Below are 16,745 nucleotides of genomic sequence, written 5' to 3' on the forward strand. Positions count from 1 at the left end.
TTTGAAAACTTGAAATATTCTTTAAAAATCATTCGAAATACTGAAACGCAATTACCTACCTGTTTTAAGTTAAGATCCCAGGGCTGGCTTTAGGAGCCCAGCACTGGATTACCCAAGTAACGCGATCGTACTTTACTTGCAACCTGAATTTCCTCCCATTGAATAACATTGCCAGATTTTCATTGAAAAGTTTCTAAGTGTGAACTTTTAAAACCGCTTTATATTCATGAAAATTCACTACAGTAACTAAAACTTTTTTGCTAATCTGGTTTCAGCTTAGACCCCAGGACTGAATCTAGGATATAGTCCTGGAACTACTAAAGTAGTCTGTACTGTAATCAACTGGACTTTTATTATGACAATCCATTGAACTCCCTGCCAAAGTGTCTTGACTTGAAGTTGCCTTCAGCAACCCCTGTACAAAATGTATTGCTTCCTTGCAAAGTAATTACATGAGAGTTCTCCTATCTAGCAAAGTATATTTTTATGCCTGTTGGTTCTAAAAATAAAACTACACCTTTTGGTGTAAAAACAATTGGCCTGGAGTTCAGTCTTTGAGTATGTGAAATACTTTGCTGACTGAGTGTGTACAACAAATGCTTTGCACTGCCCTCTGGTACTGCCTTACTGCTCGACCAAGTTACCACTTTTGAAAATAAGGTCAGTCCTGACTTTAACCTCTGGTATACCTTTGGGGTTTGTGGACTCTATACACACTGTACTTCATTATAGTCTGGTATATATCGAGCCACTTTCTCACATTGGTGGATCAGCAGTGGGATACAAACTTGCATTAGTTGGACTACTTGGTTACCATCTGATCACACGACAGAACTCATAAATTGCCTTTAGAATTCTGAAATTGTTTTTTTCCAAAAATACTAAGTCTGGTAGGGCCTTGCTTAAGTCCCATAGGAATTTTTGAAAAATAAGTCACTATAAGCTAGGGTAGAGGGTTAGAACTGTCAGGTTAGAATGTCTCAAAAGAACCCAGCTGTTAAGTGAAGATAATGTGGACCTGGTGGAGGAACTCGACCTCACACCTTACTTGCACTTCAAGGAATTGAGGGCCCTATGCAAAGTTAAAAGAATAGTTGTAGGTCTGCATCCAACCAAACAAGGGCTCCAGGAGCTCCTGGCTGAGTATGCAAAAGACCACCCATCTGGCAAGGTGACACCCAGCCAGAGGAAGAAGGGGTGGAAGAGGAGATTATAATGATCCCCCCCCCCCCACCATTCCTAGGGAAGGAGGGGTCCCTGTACCCTTAGCTCCAAGAGTCAGCCTTTGGGAGCCTGGGAACCACACAGGTGGACTGAGCCCCAGAGAACACATTGGGGAGAGCCCCAATGAAGAGGACAACTTATTAGCAAAGTTGGCCAAGAGATTAGACCTAGAGACCAGACTCCTGGCTCTAGAAAAAGAAAGGAAAAAGATGGGCTTAGCTCCCCTCTCTGGTGGCCGCAATACCAATAATAAGGATAAAGAGCAATCTTATGATCCTAAAATCCCCAAAGGGATTGTCCCTAAATTTAAGGAAGGTGATGATATCACCAAGTTGTTCGCAGCCTTTGAGAGGGCTTGTGATATCAGAAGATTAAAGAAACCTCTCTGGGGGGCACTCCTGTGGGAACTGTTCTCTGGTAACTGCAGAGACAGGCTTCTGACCCTCTCTGGATGCAGGGTTTTATGACCTCATGAAGAAAACTCTGATTGAGGGATTTGGACTCACTACTGAGGAGTACAGAATTCGGTTCAGGGGGGCTCACAAAACCCAGCCCCAATCTTGGATATATTTTGTAGACTACTCAGTAAAGACACTGGATGGTTGGGTAACTGGACACAATGTGCATGATTTTACTGGACTTTATAATTTGTTTATGAAGGAACACCTTTTTAGTAATTGCACAAATGAAACTTTGCATCAGCATTTGGTAGACCTCGGTCTAATTTCTCCTCAAGAGTTGGGAAAGAAGGCAGACCACTGGGTCTAGAATAGGGTGACAAGGACAGCCACTGGGGGTGAGCAAAAGAAGGTGGTCACAAAGCCTCCCCATGGGAAAGGTGGTGAGAATCCCCCAGATAAAAAGTCTAAGTCTTCCAAAGGGCCCCAAAAACCTGTACAGGTGGGTGGGTCCCAAACTACTCCCTATGTGCCTCAGCTCTATAGGGGAAGAAACTTTGATCCTAACAAGGCCTATTGTAACAACTGTAAGAAGTTGGGACATTTAACTGTAGACAAAAACTGCCCCTACAAGAAAGCCCCTAAGGCACCCAGTACAGCTACTCCAGGGTGGGTGAATCTACAGATGGGATCAGAGGAGTGCCCAGAACAAATCTGGGAATACACTCCTTGGGGGAAATGGAGTTTGCCAGTGTAGCTGGTTGGACACCCAACTGTAAAAAGTATTTGCAATAACCCTCCATTAATGGAACTAGAGTGGAAGCCCTGAGGGATAAGGTGCCAGCATCACTATGGTGAAGGAAATGCTGGTTTCACCAGAGCAATACTTGAGTGGGAAAACCTACCCAGTCACCAATGCGGACAGCATTACCACCCCACGCCCTATGGCGACACTAGGTTGGGGGGAGGTTACTGGCCTGAAACTAGTAGTGGTCTCTCCACAAATGCCAGCTGACTGTCTGCTTGGCAATGATCTGGAAACCTCAGCCTGGGCTGAGGTTGAGCAAGTAACCCATGCAGCCATGCTGGGTATCCCTAGACTGGTGTGTGTGCAAACCTGAGCACAAAGCACAGAGCAAAAAGAAGGGTGAACGAGTAGGTGTGGAGCCTGAAAGTATGGCCCAACCAACCAAGAGAAAAAGCAAGAAGACTGGGGGACCAGCTTCTACACAGCAAGTCTCTCAGTACCCCTCTCCTCAGGGGGAGGACTTGGAAACCCTAGCGGGAACTGAGCCCATGGAGCTTGAGCCTTACCAGGTTGGACTCCTGGGCCCAGGGGGACCCATTAGGGAAGAGCTGTGCCAGGTTCAGCAAGACTGCCCCACTCTTGAAAGCCTGAGGCAGCAAGCTGTTTCAGAAGCCCAGGGAGAGGTCAGTGGTACCCACAGAGCTTATTGGGAAGAGGGATTACTCTATGCTGAGGCAAGAAACCCCAGTCCTGGAGCTACCAGGAGGGTGGTGGTGCCACAGAAGTACAGGGAGTTCCTCCTAACTTTAGCTCATGACAGCCCCCTAGCTGGACACCTGGGGCAGACCAAAACTTGGGAAAGGATAGTTAGCCACTTCTTCTGGCCCCAGGTGAACCAAAAAGTTAAGGAGTTTGTGAGCTCCTGTGCTACCTGCTCTAGCGGCATCCCTGTACAGGCTCCACTAAGAAGTGGCAGTACTCCTTGTCTGCCCCCCAGTATCCTGTGGTAGGTAGAACTCCCGCCCACCACAGCATGTAGATAGCTACTCTTTAAGGTCCTGATGAATTGCACTGTATCCTTGTGAACAATAAGCATGAAACATGTTGACCAATAATACAGAGTAGAGCGTGCTCCCCTGGATCATTGCACCAGCGAGCAGCCTCTCTTCACGAATTTTAATAAGGTAGATTACCACACCATTAAACTCATCTAGTGGACTATCTAACCTTTTTTAATTCACCAACCCCCTACATCTACACTTTTCCCTAGGGCCCTCACACCCACAGCTCCAACGGCAGGAACAAAAGATCTCCGGTAAAGAGCCCCCCTATGGGTGCCAGTCAGGTATTGCACCGCCAACCTGACGAGGAGCAGACCCATATGATGAAGCATGACACCTAGCTTGCTGGGTGTGTGAGGGTTTTAGTTCCGAAAGGGAGGATTCCCCTCCCTTTCCTCCTTTGTTGGAGCCTTCATCCACTTCTTGGTCCATCCCCTCCTTTCTCACTTTTCACTTTGGGGGAACTGCGTACCCTTCGTTGTTTAACTGTATCTGGGCTCGTGTGCTGGGCCCAGTTTAATATAGCCCTTCCTGTCCCTCTCTTTGTTTGCTAAATCCCTTGAGCCCATCCACAGTTGTGCATGGTGTCTTTTTCTGAGACCGCTTTTTGCCCTCCTGGGGAGACGTGCAAACGACACCCAGGAAAGAATCCAATAGCAGCCTGCGTGGGAGAGGTGTTACCTCTCCCTGGTAGGAAGCCACACAGGTGTTGGCCCAAAAGGAGAAGCCACCTTTGAAGAGCAAATGGTGAACACTTGGGAGAGGGGCTGCCCTATTGTTTAGTTATACAGGCTGGCACTGGGGAGGGAGAACATGGCCATCGTTGACGCGGTCGCTTGCTGAGCCGGTAATCTCCCCTGCTCTACGCTGCACTATCTCGCTAAAAACCTACGGAATCAATCAATGAGGTCATGGTGAGCTGTTTTTTTGAAAATCCCAAATTGTTAAAAATCCGTTACCCGGTTGGAAGAGGGTCGAAAGCTGGGGATGTGTCTGGCTGCCTCGGTGGACCTCCTGCGCTGCCTGGTAGCCGCTTCGAAGCTGAGGAGGGGGTGGAGACTTGCGGTGCGCTGGCTGCTCTGCGGGAGCGTTCTTCGAAGTGTGTCCGGGAGCAGAGCAGGCAGAGTCAGCACCTGAAGTTCGGCAGGGGAGGCAGCTTTCATGCTGGAGATTGCAGCAGTGACATCGGTGAGGCTGGATAACGAGGTCCCTGCGGAGGCAACGAATGGCAGCGTACTCTTGGCTGAAGGTTTGATTGAAGGTCTGGAAATAAAAAAGACGAGTGACCCAGCTAAAAGTACCTGGGAGACAGGAGCTTAAGGCCTAGGAAGGCAAACTCCAGGCTGCACCCTGTTGTCTGAGGATAAGGGTGGTTTCTGCCCCTAACAAACCTGTACTCAATAGTGCCAATTCGCAGGGGGTTGAACTGGGTAAGTCGGGTAAAAAAAGTAAGACAGCTAAGCCCCTTAAAGCAAAGTTTGAAAAAAAGAGTAAGAAATGAGAGGCACAGGGAAAGCAGGCGCCCAGAGCAAGCTGTATACCTAAAGACTTTACCAAAATATTCTCGCAAAGTGAAGAGTTACCCTGTGGGAATTCTGCAGAAGATACTGAGGAAAGGGTGAATAAAGGGAAAGGTGCAAAGGGCACAAAAAGTACGAAAAAGAGAGGCTCCTCTAGTTACCGCAAAGTAAGAGTAACCCCCTCGCTAAGGTCATATTTTAGCGTTCTCCCTCAAGTTTTGGACGTGGTAAGGCAAGGTGAAGCTCTCAGGGAAAGTGGTGGTCAGTTTTGTGTAGGAAAGTTGCCCCATTGCTCCGTAAGTATGGCATCAGGACGCTCCTCACCCTTGCTTAGTGACAGCTCAGCCACCTTGTCCATATCTACCTTGACTTTTCTGAAGCCCACAAATTTACCAGCGGCACCCGTTGAGCCTCTGGATGTGCCTTTGGATGTGCAGCAATCCCAATTACAGGGGTCCGGTCCTCTGGAAGTAGTAGAGGCTGCAGAAGCAACAGTAGGTAAGCAGCCGGTGGTTCCAGAGGGACAAGGTGTAAGTGCAGATTCAGCCAACCTGGATGGGACAGTGGAGGCTCATAAGGGGGATGACAATGAGATAGGGGAAGAGACCTCAGGAGAATTGGGGGGATGCCCCCTGCAGGGAGCCCCTTAGAGCTACTATTTTTCACTATGGCATCAGACATTAAAAAAGGATAAGCAGTTTCAGAGTCTAATCCGGCAGAGATCAGACTTTTTTGGTTGTCTTTAGAAAAAAAGTTTGACGCATTAGACTCCAGGACAACGGTCTTAGGGAGCTCAAAACAGACTTGGGAGCAGTTAAAGCAGATATCTCCTCACTTAGGAACCAAGAAGCAGCACTCCGGGACCGAGTGGAGTCATTAGAAAATAATTCCAGGCGCAATTATTTGCGTTCGTTGAAAGTGCCGGAAGGCAAAGAGGGGGACGACCTAAAATCTTTTATTGTCAGTCTCATAAAAGAAGCTGTGCAGATTGAGGAATCCGAAGAAGAACTAAGGCAAGACGTACAGAGGATTCATAGAGACCCCTTTAGGAGGCACCCTGGTAGGATAAAACCTGGAAAAATTGTAATCAATTTTCTTACTTTTGAATTGAAAGAAAGAATACTAGCTGCCGCTCTCAAATTAAAATCGTTGAAGTCAAGAGATTTTACTTTTGAAATCAGGTCGGACCTCTCGCGTACCACCCTGGACCGTCAATGGGAGTTGGGAAATAGAATGGAAGCCTTTAAGAAACTGGGGGCAGTCGTTCATTTTAAGTTCCCAGCACAACTGAAAATCATGCATAATAACAAGATGCACAATGTCCGAAGAGTGCAGGAGGCAGATGATCTCCTAAAGACTCTAAGATAACTCAAATAGGTGTTGAGATATAGTGTGTGGTATCGTAAACACATCTGTCAAGAGTTTCGAGGGGGAAACTATTGGCGTTAAGAAAGTAAATGTTATTTCACCACCTCATATATGGTAAACCATTTAGTTACACTAGGCATATTAGTAATGGTGTTAGTAATGATGTTAAGAAAATACTTCAGGCATTTCACCATCTTGTATATTGTGAATCACTTAGTTACATAAGTTACATTAGTAATGGATGAATCAACCCACGTTTTTCTGCAACGAAAATAGTGTCTATTTTAGCGTAGTATCTGCACTCGATTAAAATGAAGTAGAGCAGGGCTTACCGGCAGGCAGAATCTGGACTAGTCCAGGTAAATGGGGGAAGGGTTCTCCAGGGGGGTGGGTGTAAGGGTGGTGTGGGGTTAGCACGGGTGGGGGAGCAGATGGGTAAAAAAAAAAAAATCTCATTCGTCTTTTAACCTTAGTAGGGTATGTTTTTTGCTGCTATGGGTTCGATATAGATACTTTGCAGGCTAGGGTGGAGTTAAACAGTGGCTCCTATAACCTTCCATGAGGATGTTGCAATGTTTATCATGGAATGTGAACGGCCTCCATGTTAAGAGCAGGAGAGAAAAAATCTTCCAGTATTTGAAGGATTCAACTGCACATATAATTATCCTACAAGAAACCCATCTTCTTAAAGAAGAAATTACGGAAATATGTGGGAAGTTTAGGTGGGTGGAACATTGTCTCTGGTCTGGTCAATCGTCAAATGTCAGGGGGGTCGCCATTCTGATTAAAAAACAAGCGAATATTAGTCTTTTGAACACTGTGACTGATGCAAGTGGTGGACGGGTCATAGATCAAGTCTCTGCAGAAAGTCTGCCCATCACAATAGTTGGGTATTATGGCCCTAATCGAGATAGTCCCACCACTTTGAAAACAATTTTTTCCAATTTGCTGGGATTTCCCGATACGATAATCTTAGCAGGGGACTTTAATATAATAATGAATCCTCTATTGGGTAAATCCCCAAGCAGTAGGGCCAATGCCCCGTCTAAATCTAGAGCTTTCTTGAAAACTATCATGAGGGAGAATGCGCTGGTCGATATCTGGAGGGAAAGATCAGGCACCCAAATGGGAGTGTCCTTTTACAATAAAAAATACAGACACAAATCCAGAATCGACTATATTTTAATAAGTAATGACTTATGGGGCAACATTAAAGATATAGGCTGTCTGACTCCACATCTATCAGATCATGCAGCTATTTGGATGGATCTGGATTTAGTAGGTAAGGCTCAGCAAAGGGCCTGGTCATTTGATCGTACATAGCCTCTTGGATGATGCCGAAGTTGGCCACCTGTCCCAGGAGATAAAATTCTTCTTAAACAATAACATCGCTTTAAGCCGACCCGATTGTGGTTTGGGATACTTTTTAATCTTTTCTAAGGGGTCACGCTACGAATAGGATGTCCTATAAAAATAGACAGTATAGGGAGGAAATCTCATCCACAGAAAGACAAATGAAGGAGGTGGAAAAAGATATCATTAAAGAAACCAATCGGTATCAAATTCAATTATTAACAACTAATCTGGAATCCCTGAAGGCCCGCGTAGATAGCACTGTTCAAGCTAGAATAGTTAAGAGGTGGGAGGTGAGCAATCTTGCCCACTTTGAGTACGGCGAGGGGTCATGTAGATTGTTAGCCTGGAAGGCCAAATCTGACAGATTGCGTAAGTCGATAAAAGAAATAGAAGACACACATACTAATAAGCTAACAAGCAATGAAGAAGAGATAGGAAACGCTTTTCATACCTATTTCAGGGAACTATATGACGACGACATCAGCGTAGATATTATCTCGGCAAAAGATTGCCTAGATTCAATTCACCTTTCTGGACTAGAATCCAGCAAACGAGAAAATTTAGAGATAGAAATCTCACAACAAGAAGTTAGGAAGGCGCTCCTTGCTTGTAAATCTGGTAAAGAAGCAGGGCCGGACGGCCTCCCAGCCGAAGTGTACAAATCATTGGATGAAGTGATAAATCCATTTATGATCACAGTTTCTAATAAAATCCTGGTAGAAGGGGCCAACCACCGTCTTCGTGGGGAGAAGCAAATATCACCCTGATTTTAAAGCCAGGTAAATTATCTACGAAGTGTGGGTCGTATAGACCTATTTCACTTCTTATCTCAGATTACAAGGTTTTTACTAGGGTCCTGGCTGACAGATTGGGTGCAGTTGCAGGAGATCTACTGCTTAGCGACCAGAGAGGTTTTCTAAAAGGCAGAAGTCTCTCTGATCTTACGCAGAATCTGATAGGTGTCATCGATTTTGCCTCTAATTTCACTCTCCCCCTAGCAGCAATGACGTTCGATGCAACAAAAGCCTTCAACAGGGTTAACTGGAACTACCTTGCTGCTGTACTTAAAAAATTAAACTTTTTGCCTAAATTTCGCCAAACTACAAAATCTCATTTACAGTGACCCGTCAGCAAGGCTGGTTGTCAATGGTAAATTGACTAAACCCTTCAATATTAAGAGGTACCAGACAGGGCTGCCCCCTCTCTCCCCTCCTCTTCAACTTGTACATAGAGCCATTTGCTCAGCGTCTTAGGGAGGAGACAGGCAATTTACCTTTCAAGAGCGGCACATGGGAAAGGAAGGTAACCCTATATGCTGACGACTTTCTCATCTTTTCGTCAGATTTAGAGTCATCATTCCCTCGAGTCACCTGTCTAGCTGAAGAGTTTGGCCGAGTATCCGGTTATGAAATTAACACAGATCAGACCGAGATCATGACCTGGAATCTGCCAAAGGACCAATACAACACTAAGGATAAGATGAGGTACCTGGTAGTTAGAATTGTACATAATATAGACAACATAGCTAAGGTAAACCTCTCAAACATCCTTAAAGAGAGTCAAAAATTAATGAGATCCTGGGCCCACCATCCCTTGATGTTCCTAGCCAGAGTCAATCTGACTAAAATGACAATTTTACCCAAAGTCACCTTCCTTTTTAACATTATACCATTACATTTTGACAAACAATTGATCGACCGATTCCAGCAAGCAATTAATTCATTTGTGTGGGCCTATTAAGCAATCAGGATCTCCTGGAAAAAACTAAGACGTAGAAGAGAAAAGGGTGGTCTAGCGCTTCCAGATGTCCAGTACTATGCATGGGCATTTCAATTAACTCACTTGAGGATGTTGCTGAAATCACCAGACCTTTCAGACAGAGGGAAGATGTATAAAGCTATGTTAGATCAAACAGGGCTTCCACATGAAGGCTTTCTTTTTAAATTTGGGGACAAAAGATTCTTCACGAAAGTAAGGCTGAAGGTTATATGGGGTGCTTCTCAAATATGGGCTAGAATTGGAGCATTCACAGGTATGGAATACTATTCAAGACTTGCTCCATTATGGGATAGCCATGTTGTCTAAAAGATATGTTAGCTATACCTTTAAAAACAGCAGGGTTACTTACATGGGGAGATCTAACTGAAGACGATTCCCTCCTTTCTTGGGGTATACTCAATGAGAAATTGGAAGGGGACATGTCCAGATTTAAATATTTACAGTTAAAGAGCTGGTCTTAGAACCAAAATACATCAATTGGGCAGGGATATCTACTAGAAGATTATCTTGTGACAAAGTTAGCAGGGAAGAAGGAGGTATCTTCTTTCTATTGGGCAATCGAGGAGGCCATTGATGGGGATTTTAAACTACCATGAGAGCTATGGGAGAAATCTATTCCAGAGGCGGACTGAGCCGAATTGTGGCAGACTTCCTATAGCACTCTGTTCTCAACAGTAAAGCCAGCATGGTTGAGAAGAAATCATTATTTCACCACTCATAGAGCCTTCTTATCCCCGGCAAGACTTTCTAAGATGTCCAAGGATCCACCGGCTAAATGTAAAAAATGCAACTTGGAAAGAGCTCTGGATACACATAAGTTCTGGACTTGCCCTGCCATTTCGGAATAATGGGAAAAAGTGGGGTCCACTATAGAACCCATCTTAGGATGCCTTATACCTATTACACTTAGTTTAATAATTTTTGGCATTGAAGATGGAATTACTCTCCCCAATAGGGGCTTTCTGTTTTTTGCTATATTACTGGCCAGACGAGAAATTTGTAAGAGATGGGTTGAAGCTCCCCCCCCCCCCCCCCCCCCCCTATACATTCAGACTGGCTTTTGTCCTTGTATAAAACATCAAGCATTTATCAGACTAAACTAAAAAATAGCAAAAAGAGAGCCATCTGGGACCCCCTAGTAAATTGGATTCTAGCTTAGACAACCATTATGATTAGTACTCTACATCACTTTTCTTGTCCACCAAATCTTCTTTTGTCCTATGATTAAGCCTTATGGAATGCTCTCAGTTTGTGCTGGACTCTGCCGATATCACGGGTGCATAGATAACGGTGATCTAAGGCGGAATGCCAGCTACAATACTTGTCCCTTAAGATCAGGGAGAGTACGACCACCCTCTCCTTAACAACGAGAGGTCAGCAAAACAGGTAGATAGTCGGGGAGCCACTGGTAGGCGGGCGAACAAGGTTAGGGCAGTACCCCATTAAAAAACCCTACCTCTCCAAAGTGAGTAACAATGGCAAATTGCACATCACCTGTAAGCTGGGATCAGAGGCGAATGAGAAGAAAAAAAATAAGTAACATTTTTTTTTTAAAGGCTGTCACTGGGAAGGAGAGTGGAAACGAGTTGCCAAACTGATTTTTCAGGGGGCTGTGGGCCCTTTGGTAGTCGCATCACTGGGTTTGGCTAGGGAGCTCCACACACCCGAGAAGGCTGCCATGTTGCAAGTGGGCAAAATGGAGAATTTGTGGAAAACCAGATTCCACACTTTGCAAAAAGTGGTCGTAAGGAGGCAAGGAACCTAGTAGCTCATTGGCTACTGACTGCGTCTACCATGAGGGCCACTTCTCATTTCCATCCCAAATTATGTTTACTACTTTCTAAGATATCCACTCCATGTCCAGGCTGAAAACTGTTGGTACCGGAAAGTGACTGGCATTTTCATACACAAGTTTGCACTTGGGGGGGGGGGGGGAAATCTGAACGTAGACTGCTGCACTGCTGCCCGTTCACTTTTTCTTATTGCAGTTATCCTGTATTTTCTAAATGTTATACACACTTTAAGCATGCCACATTTTGTACCTTGTTTTCAGTGTTGCTTTGTAAGCTTGTAGTTTCTAGTAATGGATTCATTTTTTCAGCACTCTTCCTGAAAGAACTCCAGTAGCTTCCACCCACAGCATAAGTAGCTCAACTACACCTGATCGTATTCGCTTTTTGCGTGGCACTGGCATTCGAAGCACTTTCCATGGACAGTTGAGAGAGCGGCGTACGGCGACATACAATGGGCCACCTGCATCACCCAGCCTATCACATGAAGCTACACCCCTTTCACAGAGTCGAAGCCGAGGCTCAGCAAATCTATTTAGTAAATTAACTTCAAAATTATCAAGGAGGTAAGTTTTTAGTTTTTAGTAGCAGCATTGATGTATTTTTAGTATGTGTAACGTTGTAAACTTGTACCTTAGTAAAAGTCCAACAGAAAAGTATGTGAAATGAATGCTGGCATTAAATAACTTAAATTTCACAAATTTTATTTTCATATGAATGTTTAAAAATGTATTGTGGTTTGACATCTACTGCTCTTCCATATCGCAGTGGGATCAAACTTGTTGCAGTTACATTTAATACCAAGTCTCTTATCCATCTAAAACTTAGTTTTAAAAAGTCTCTTTAGGGAATGATTTTCACAAAGTACAATTTTCTCTGCCCCAAGATCCAGATGTCTGAGTTCAGGGACAGTTCAGAGGGATCACACCAGTATTTATATGAAACTAAATGAGGCTTTGTATAAAAACTTGAGGAAGGTTGCTTTCACTGTTTTTGCAGGTTCATTATTTTGTTTGTAAATTGTATTGTCTGCACTTGCAGACCTACAGTTGAAATTAGCATTCATCCTGTTGATGTCTAGCTGCAACCAATAATAGTGCTTCAAACCTGGTAATATTTTATTAATGACAGAGTTTACCTCTCAGAGATTGTAAAGCTCTTGAGTGTATTTGAAAAGGCTTCCGTAAAACACGATTCCTTTACTTTCCATCTGACAGAGGTGGGAGTGCTGCCAGCTGAGCCATACAGACATTGTAATGTATCATTATAAACTTACTGTGTCATTGTTGTGTTATAGAGCCTTTACACTAAATACGAGCGGTCAGTAATTGAATTAGTCTGCTCTGTTTCGTTGCCATTCGATCTTCCTAACACCTTTAGAATAGAGCTGTGGTAGTTCACTATTTGTCTTTGTTGACTTGTGAGCATGTTGGTGTGTTATTGTTTTATATTTCTCTTTGTGGTAGACTTTCAATTTTGAATTTGTAACAATAGAACAAACTGTGTTAATGCTTTATATGGTTCCTATATGTGCTGTCTGCATTTGGAATAGTTTGCCCTAGGAATAGTTTACATTGCTTTTCAAAGTGCTAGTTATTTCGATTTTGATAGACACTCCCTTAAAAGCTTATCTAAAATTGCCCTTGTGAAATATACTTTTCTTATCTTCCATTTATTACCTTTAGGGGAACATCCATTTAATTTTATACTGCAGCCTTCTCTGCGGCTTCTTCAAGTTCATTGCCAGCTAAACACAACCGCTGCAAATTTTAGATCTCTCCTATGAGACAGTAATTGACTGTAGTTGAAATCCTTATGTGGACTGTTGCAAAAACGTTCAGTGCATTTGGGGCCTGCGCATTCCAAGTCTTTGGTTTCTTTTTTGTCACTCATTTGCTGGTTTATTATTCAATGGTTTTCCTTCCTCTTCACATTTGTGTCCCTCCCCTGGGACACCTATTCAGCAAAATTATATTTTTTCTTTTTCATTCAGCATTCTATGGAAGTACACACGTTTTCGAGCTCTCCCTCATATGGTGTTTCCCCCAAATGCTGCTCCATGCTCCGAGTTGCTGCCTCATTCCTCTCCCTAAGTTTGTCTGTTGCTTTCTCAACCGCTTCCTACATTTTATTTTTTAAGGGCCTCCCTGCACTGAGCTTCAAGTGCCTTCTTCGCTCCTAAGCTCCCCATCCACTCCCCGTTGCTTCTGCCCCTTCCCCCACACCCACTGCTCCAATGCGCTACCCACCTTTCAAGGTTCATATTTTATTTTCCTTATTGTTTTTTGAGAACTTAACAGTTGCCTTTTGCAGCCTGCCCGCTCTGCAATGTTAAAAAATAAAATGTAATGTAAAAAAATCGTTTTTACTGATCCAAGTGACATCCACAATTTTCGGTAGTTAAAGTAAAAAAATAATGAAAGCTGTGTCATTCCTAAGGGTCACACATGCGTGGTGCAGTTTGCTTTTGTATACATCATCCATATGTGCATGCCTAGGCAATGACAGCCCTTATGCTTTCCATTTTTCCTATGGTGTACAACTTGGGTGCAGGTCTTGACTGCCAAACTTTATCCCAGGGCATTCCCCGCCACTGCTCAGAACAGGAAATCCAAGACGCTGGCCACCTTGCCTAGTTTTGTGGTTGTTGAGCATCACATGCATCTTGAGCCGATACTCCCATATCTTTTGGGACTCTCTCGCTAATGTGTTCCCATGGTCTAGGAAGAGGACTGTAAGGAAACAAGCTTAGTGCAGGTTTCACCCTTTTTTGCCCACATTTTGATGGCTAGGTACTGTCGTATTGGCCCTAAATGCCCTTTGCTCTGCTAAGCAGAAGTCAGTACCTTTGCTGTGACCCTTAAAAAGGTACAAGTTAGTTTGCTTATACCCAATTGGCATAGCTTAACTTACTTGTAAGTCCCTAGTTTATGGTACCAGGCGTAGACCGGGCCTGTAAGTTCGAGAGTCCCCTCAGTGACTGCAGGACTTATTGTGCCACCCTGCGTGGGATAAGGTAAAACGTGGCTCCCAATCTGCCATTACAGACTGGAAGGGTAGTTTTAAACAGCTAACTCGATTTTGTATTTTAAGCAATGGCAAAGCCCAAACTCTTTCTTGTGTGTGTAGGTCACCCCTGCAGCAGGCTTATCGAGTCCTCAGGCAGGGTGCCACATATTAGTAAAGAACTTGTGTTGAACTTGTTTTAGCAGTACAAACTTAGATTTTACTTTTTTACTGGGAAGGATATTGGAAGCCTCATTAGCAAGTTGAGAGTTGCATGCTAACAACTCAATAGTGCTAACATTTGAATGAGACTACCAAAGGTGGTACTTCAAGGCATCAAAGAACTTATCGTATTAAGCCTGACTTGATGCCTAAGTTTAAATTAATGCAACTTTTACGAAGTTGGCACTCTGCGGTTCAGCCTTCCAGTGGCCATTTACTGAGGCTGGCTATGAGATAGCCTTCTGCCCTCATGGGGAGACGTGTGAACGACTCCCAGGAAAGGTAACAATAAAGGCCTACCACTGGAGGAGATGTTACCTCTTTATGGCAGGAAGCTTCATGCGGAAGCCTCCTTTAAAGGGCAAGGAGAAAGCACACATTGGAGGGGCTGCCCTATTCTGTAGATAGGCTGGCAGTTGGGGCATAGGAGGAAAACTATTGCCAAACTGTTTTTGCATGAGTTGGTAGTCCAGTGGTAGGCACACCCCTAGGGCGAGATATCAAGCTCTCAATACCAAGAGGGGTTCTTCCATATTAAGAGTGGGCAGTATAGAGGCATCTTGGATAGCTAGATGCCATACCTCACAGGAACTTGTCATTAGGCTGGGTGAGCATTGGCTAGTGACTGTGACCTCCTTGAGGGCATTTCCAGGGCATAAAAATCAGATCTCACTTGACTAGAAGAAGAGGACTCAAGGACTGCCCTGCTGATCTTGAAACCAGCAAAGAAGAGGCTGCGCCGAAATAGGACTGTACATGATGCTATTTGGAATAGCAAAAGAAAAGACCTGCTGTGTCCTGCTTGTGGAGAAGTCCTCATCTGAGCCCAATTTGAAGCAGTGACGTTAGTTGACTTCCTGTTTGCAGCATGGACCGAGGAGTAGTTGGTTGAAGAACCCTGGTCAACTGCACAGCATCTTCAGCATTCTGTATTCCTTGCATCAGGACCACCCTATTGAAGTCGGTGGGCAAGGAGCCACTGGTGCTGAAACTGGACTGGCGACTTCTCTTTTTGAGGAGGTAACTGTTTTGTTGGACCTTGCTGGTTCCCTTGACTGGCTCCTTGTCAGAGTTGGTCGCCCAGAGTCACTGTAAGTTACCACATACCAACCTGTAAAAGCTTTTGCTGAAAATTTTCAAAGTGTCAAATGCATTGAATTTGCACATGCTTGTTCTTGGTTGTTTGGAAAGTTCTGATTTACTGTTTCCTGTAAAATGTATATATTTGGAACCCTTCAGCGGATCTTTTTCTTTTTGTTGTCCATAAATACATATACTTATGAAACATTATTAGAAAATGGTTTAATGCTATGTATTGACAAACAAAACCTGACTAGCCCTAAAAGGGTTGGTAGTGTATTACATGGTAAGGTTACACACCCACACCATGTAATACACGACCTCACAAGAAGCAAGCCATACTGAACCAGGCCATTATTGAATTCGGAGACACAACAAAGTTTTCCATTCTGTGTTGGTTAGACACCACTGATTAACTCTTAGAGCTGTCGCCTCCACAGTGGCACCACGCCACACCTAGCTCTGAGCAACTAGCTTTTCGGGGGATGTCTAGATGTTTCTGTTATGCTTACCCTTAGACTGCTCTCACATGTTCGGTGAAAAAGCCGATTTAGTGCTTGAGATCTTTAACAAGGGTCAGGCTACCACCAGATCTTTGGCTTTCTTCTTGGCATTGTGCCAGCCACACTCCACCTTTTGCCCCCATCTGAGGCTGTGGTAGAGGTTCCTAGTTGTACCCACAGTACCATTCATACCCACAAGGTCACCAAGCCTCCCAGCGTTTTTATGGCCTTGGAAACAGCTCCAGCAGCGGACGTGGGAACCAAAGCCAGTGTTTTGTCCAATCCCCCATCCCTACGACTGCCGCAGGTTCTATGCCCCTTTGGCATGTCCTCCATGATACTGAGGGTCTAGGCCCTTCACTTTTTGGAAACCCCTCTGCCTTTGTCCCCATCTCCAGAATGGCTGATGGAAGACCATCTCGTCTTGCTCCATCTGGAAGTGCAGGCTCTGTTGGCCATGGGAGCCATTGAGAGTGTGCCAGCACCACAAATAGAATGTGGTTGCTCTTCTCATTACTTTCAGGTGCCGAAAAAGGATTGAAGTCTCTGCCCTCATACTAGATCTGCGCCCTCTAAAAACATTCCTGAGAAAGAGAAATTAGAGATGCTCACCTTGGCTCAGATATTGTCTACCCTGGAGACTGGATGATAGTGTTGAACTTGAAGGACTCTTATTTTCACATCCCTCTC

The 16,745-nt window shown here is 44.3% G+C and overlaps 1 protein-coding gene across 2 annotated transcripts in view; it reads left to right on the forward strand.

Moving 5' to 3' along the window:
• The window catches only part of MARK3 (microtubule affinity regulating kinase 3), a 669,509-nt gene that overhangs the window by 527,144 nt on the left and 125,620 nt on the right, over positions 1–16,745 (forward strand). For both annotated transcript variants that reach the window (XM_086937855.1, XM_086937856.1), the window contains exon 15: positions 11,556–11,810. In XM_086937855.1, coding sequence (XP_086793981.1) covers positions 11,556–11,810 — 255 coding nt within the window. The remainder of the gene's footprint in view (positions 1–11,555; positions 11,811–16,745) is intronic.

The sequence above is a fragment of the Lissotriton vulgaris genome, chromosome 9 (genome assembly GCF_964263255.1).
Source record: "Lissotriton vulgaris chromosome 9, aLisVul1.2, whole genome shotgun sequence".
NCBI lineage: Eukaryota > Metazoa > Chordata > Amphibia > Caudata > Salamandridae > Lissotriton > Lissotriton vulgaris.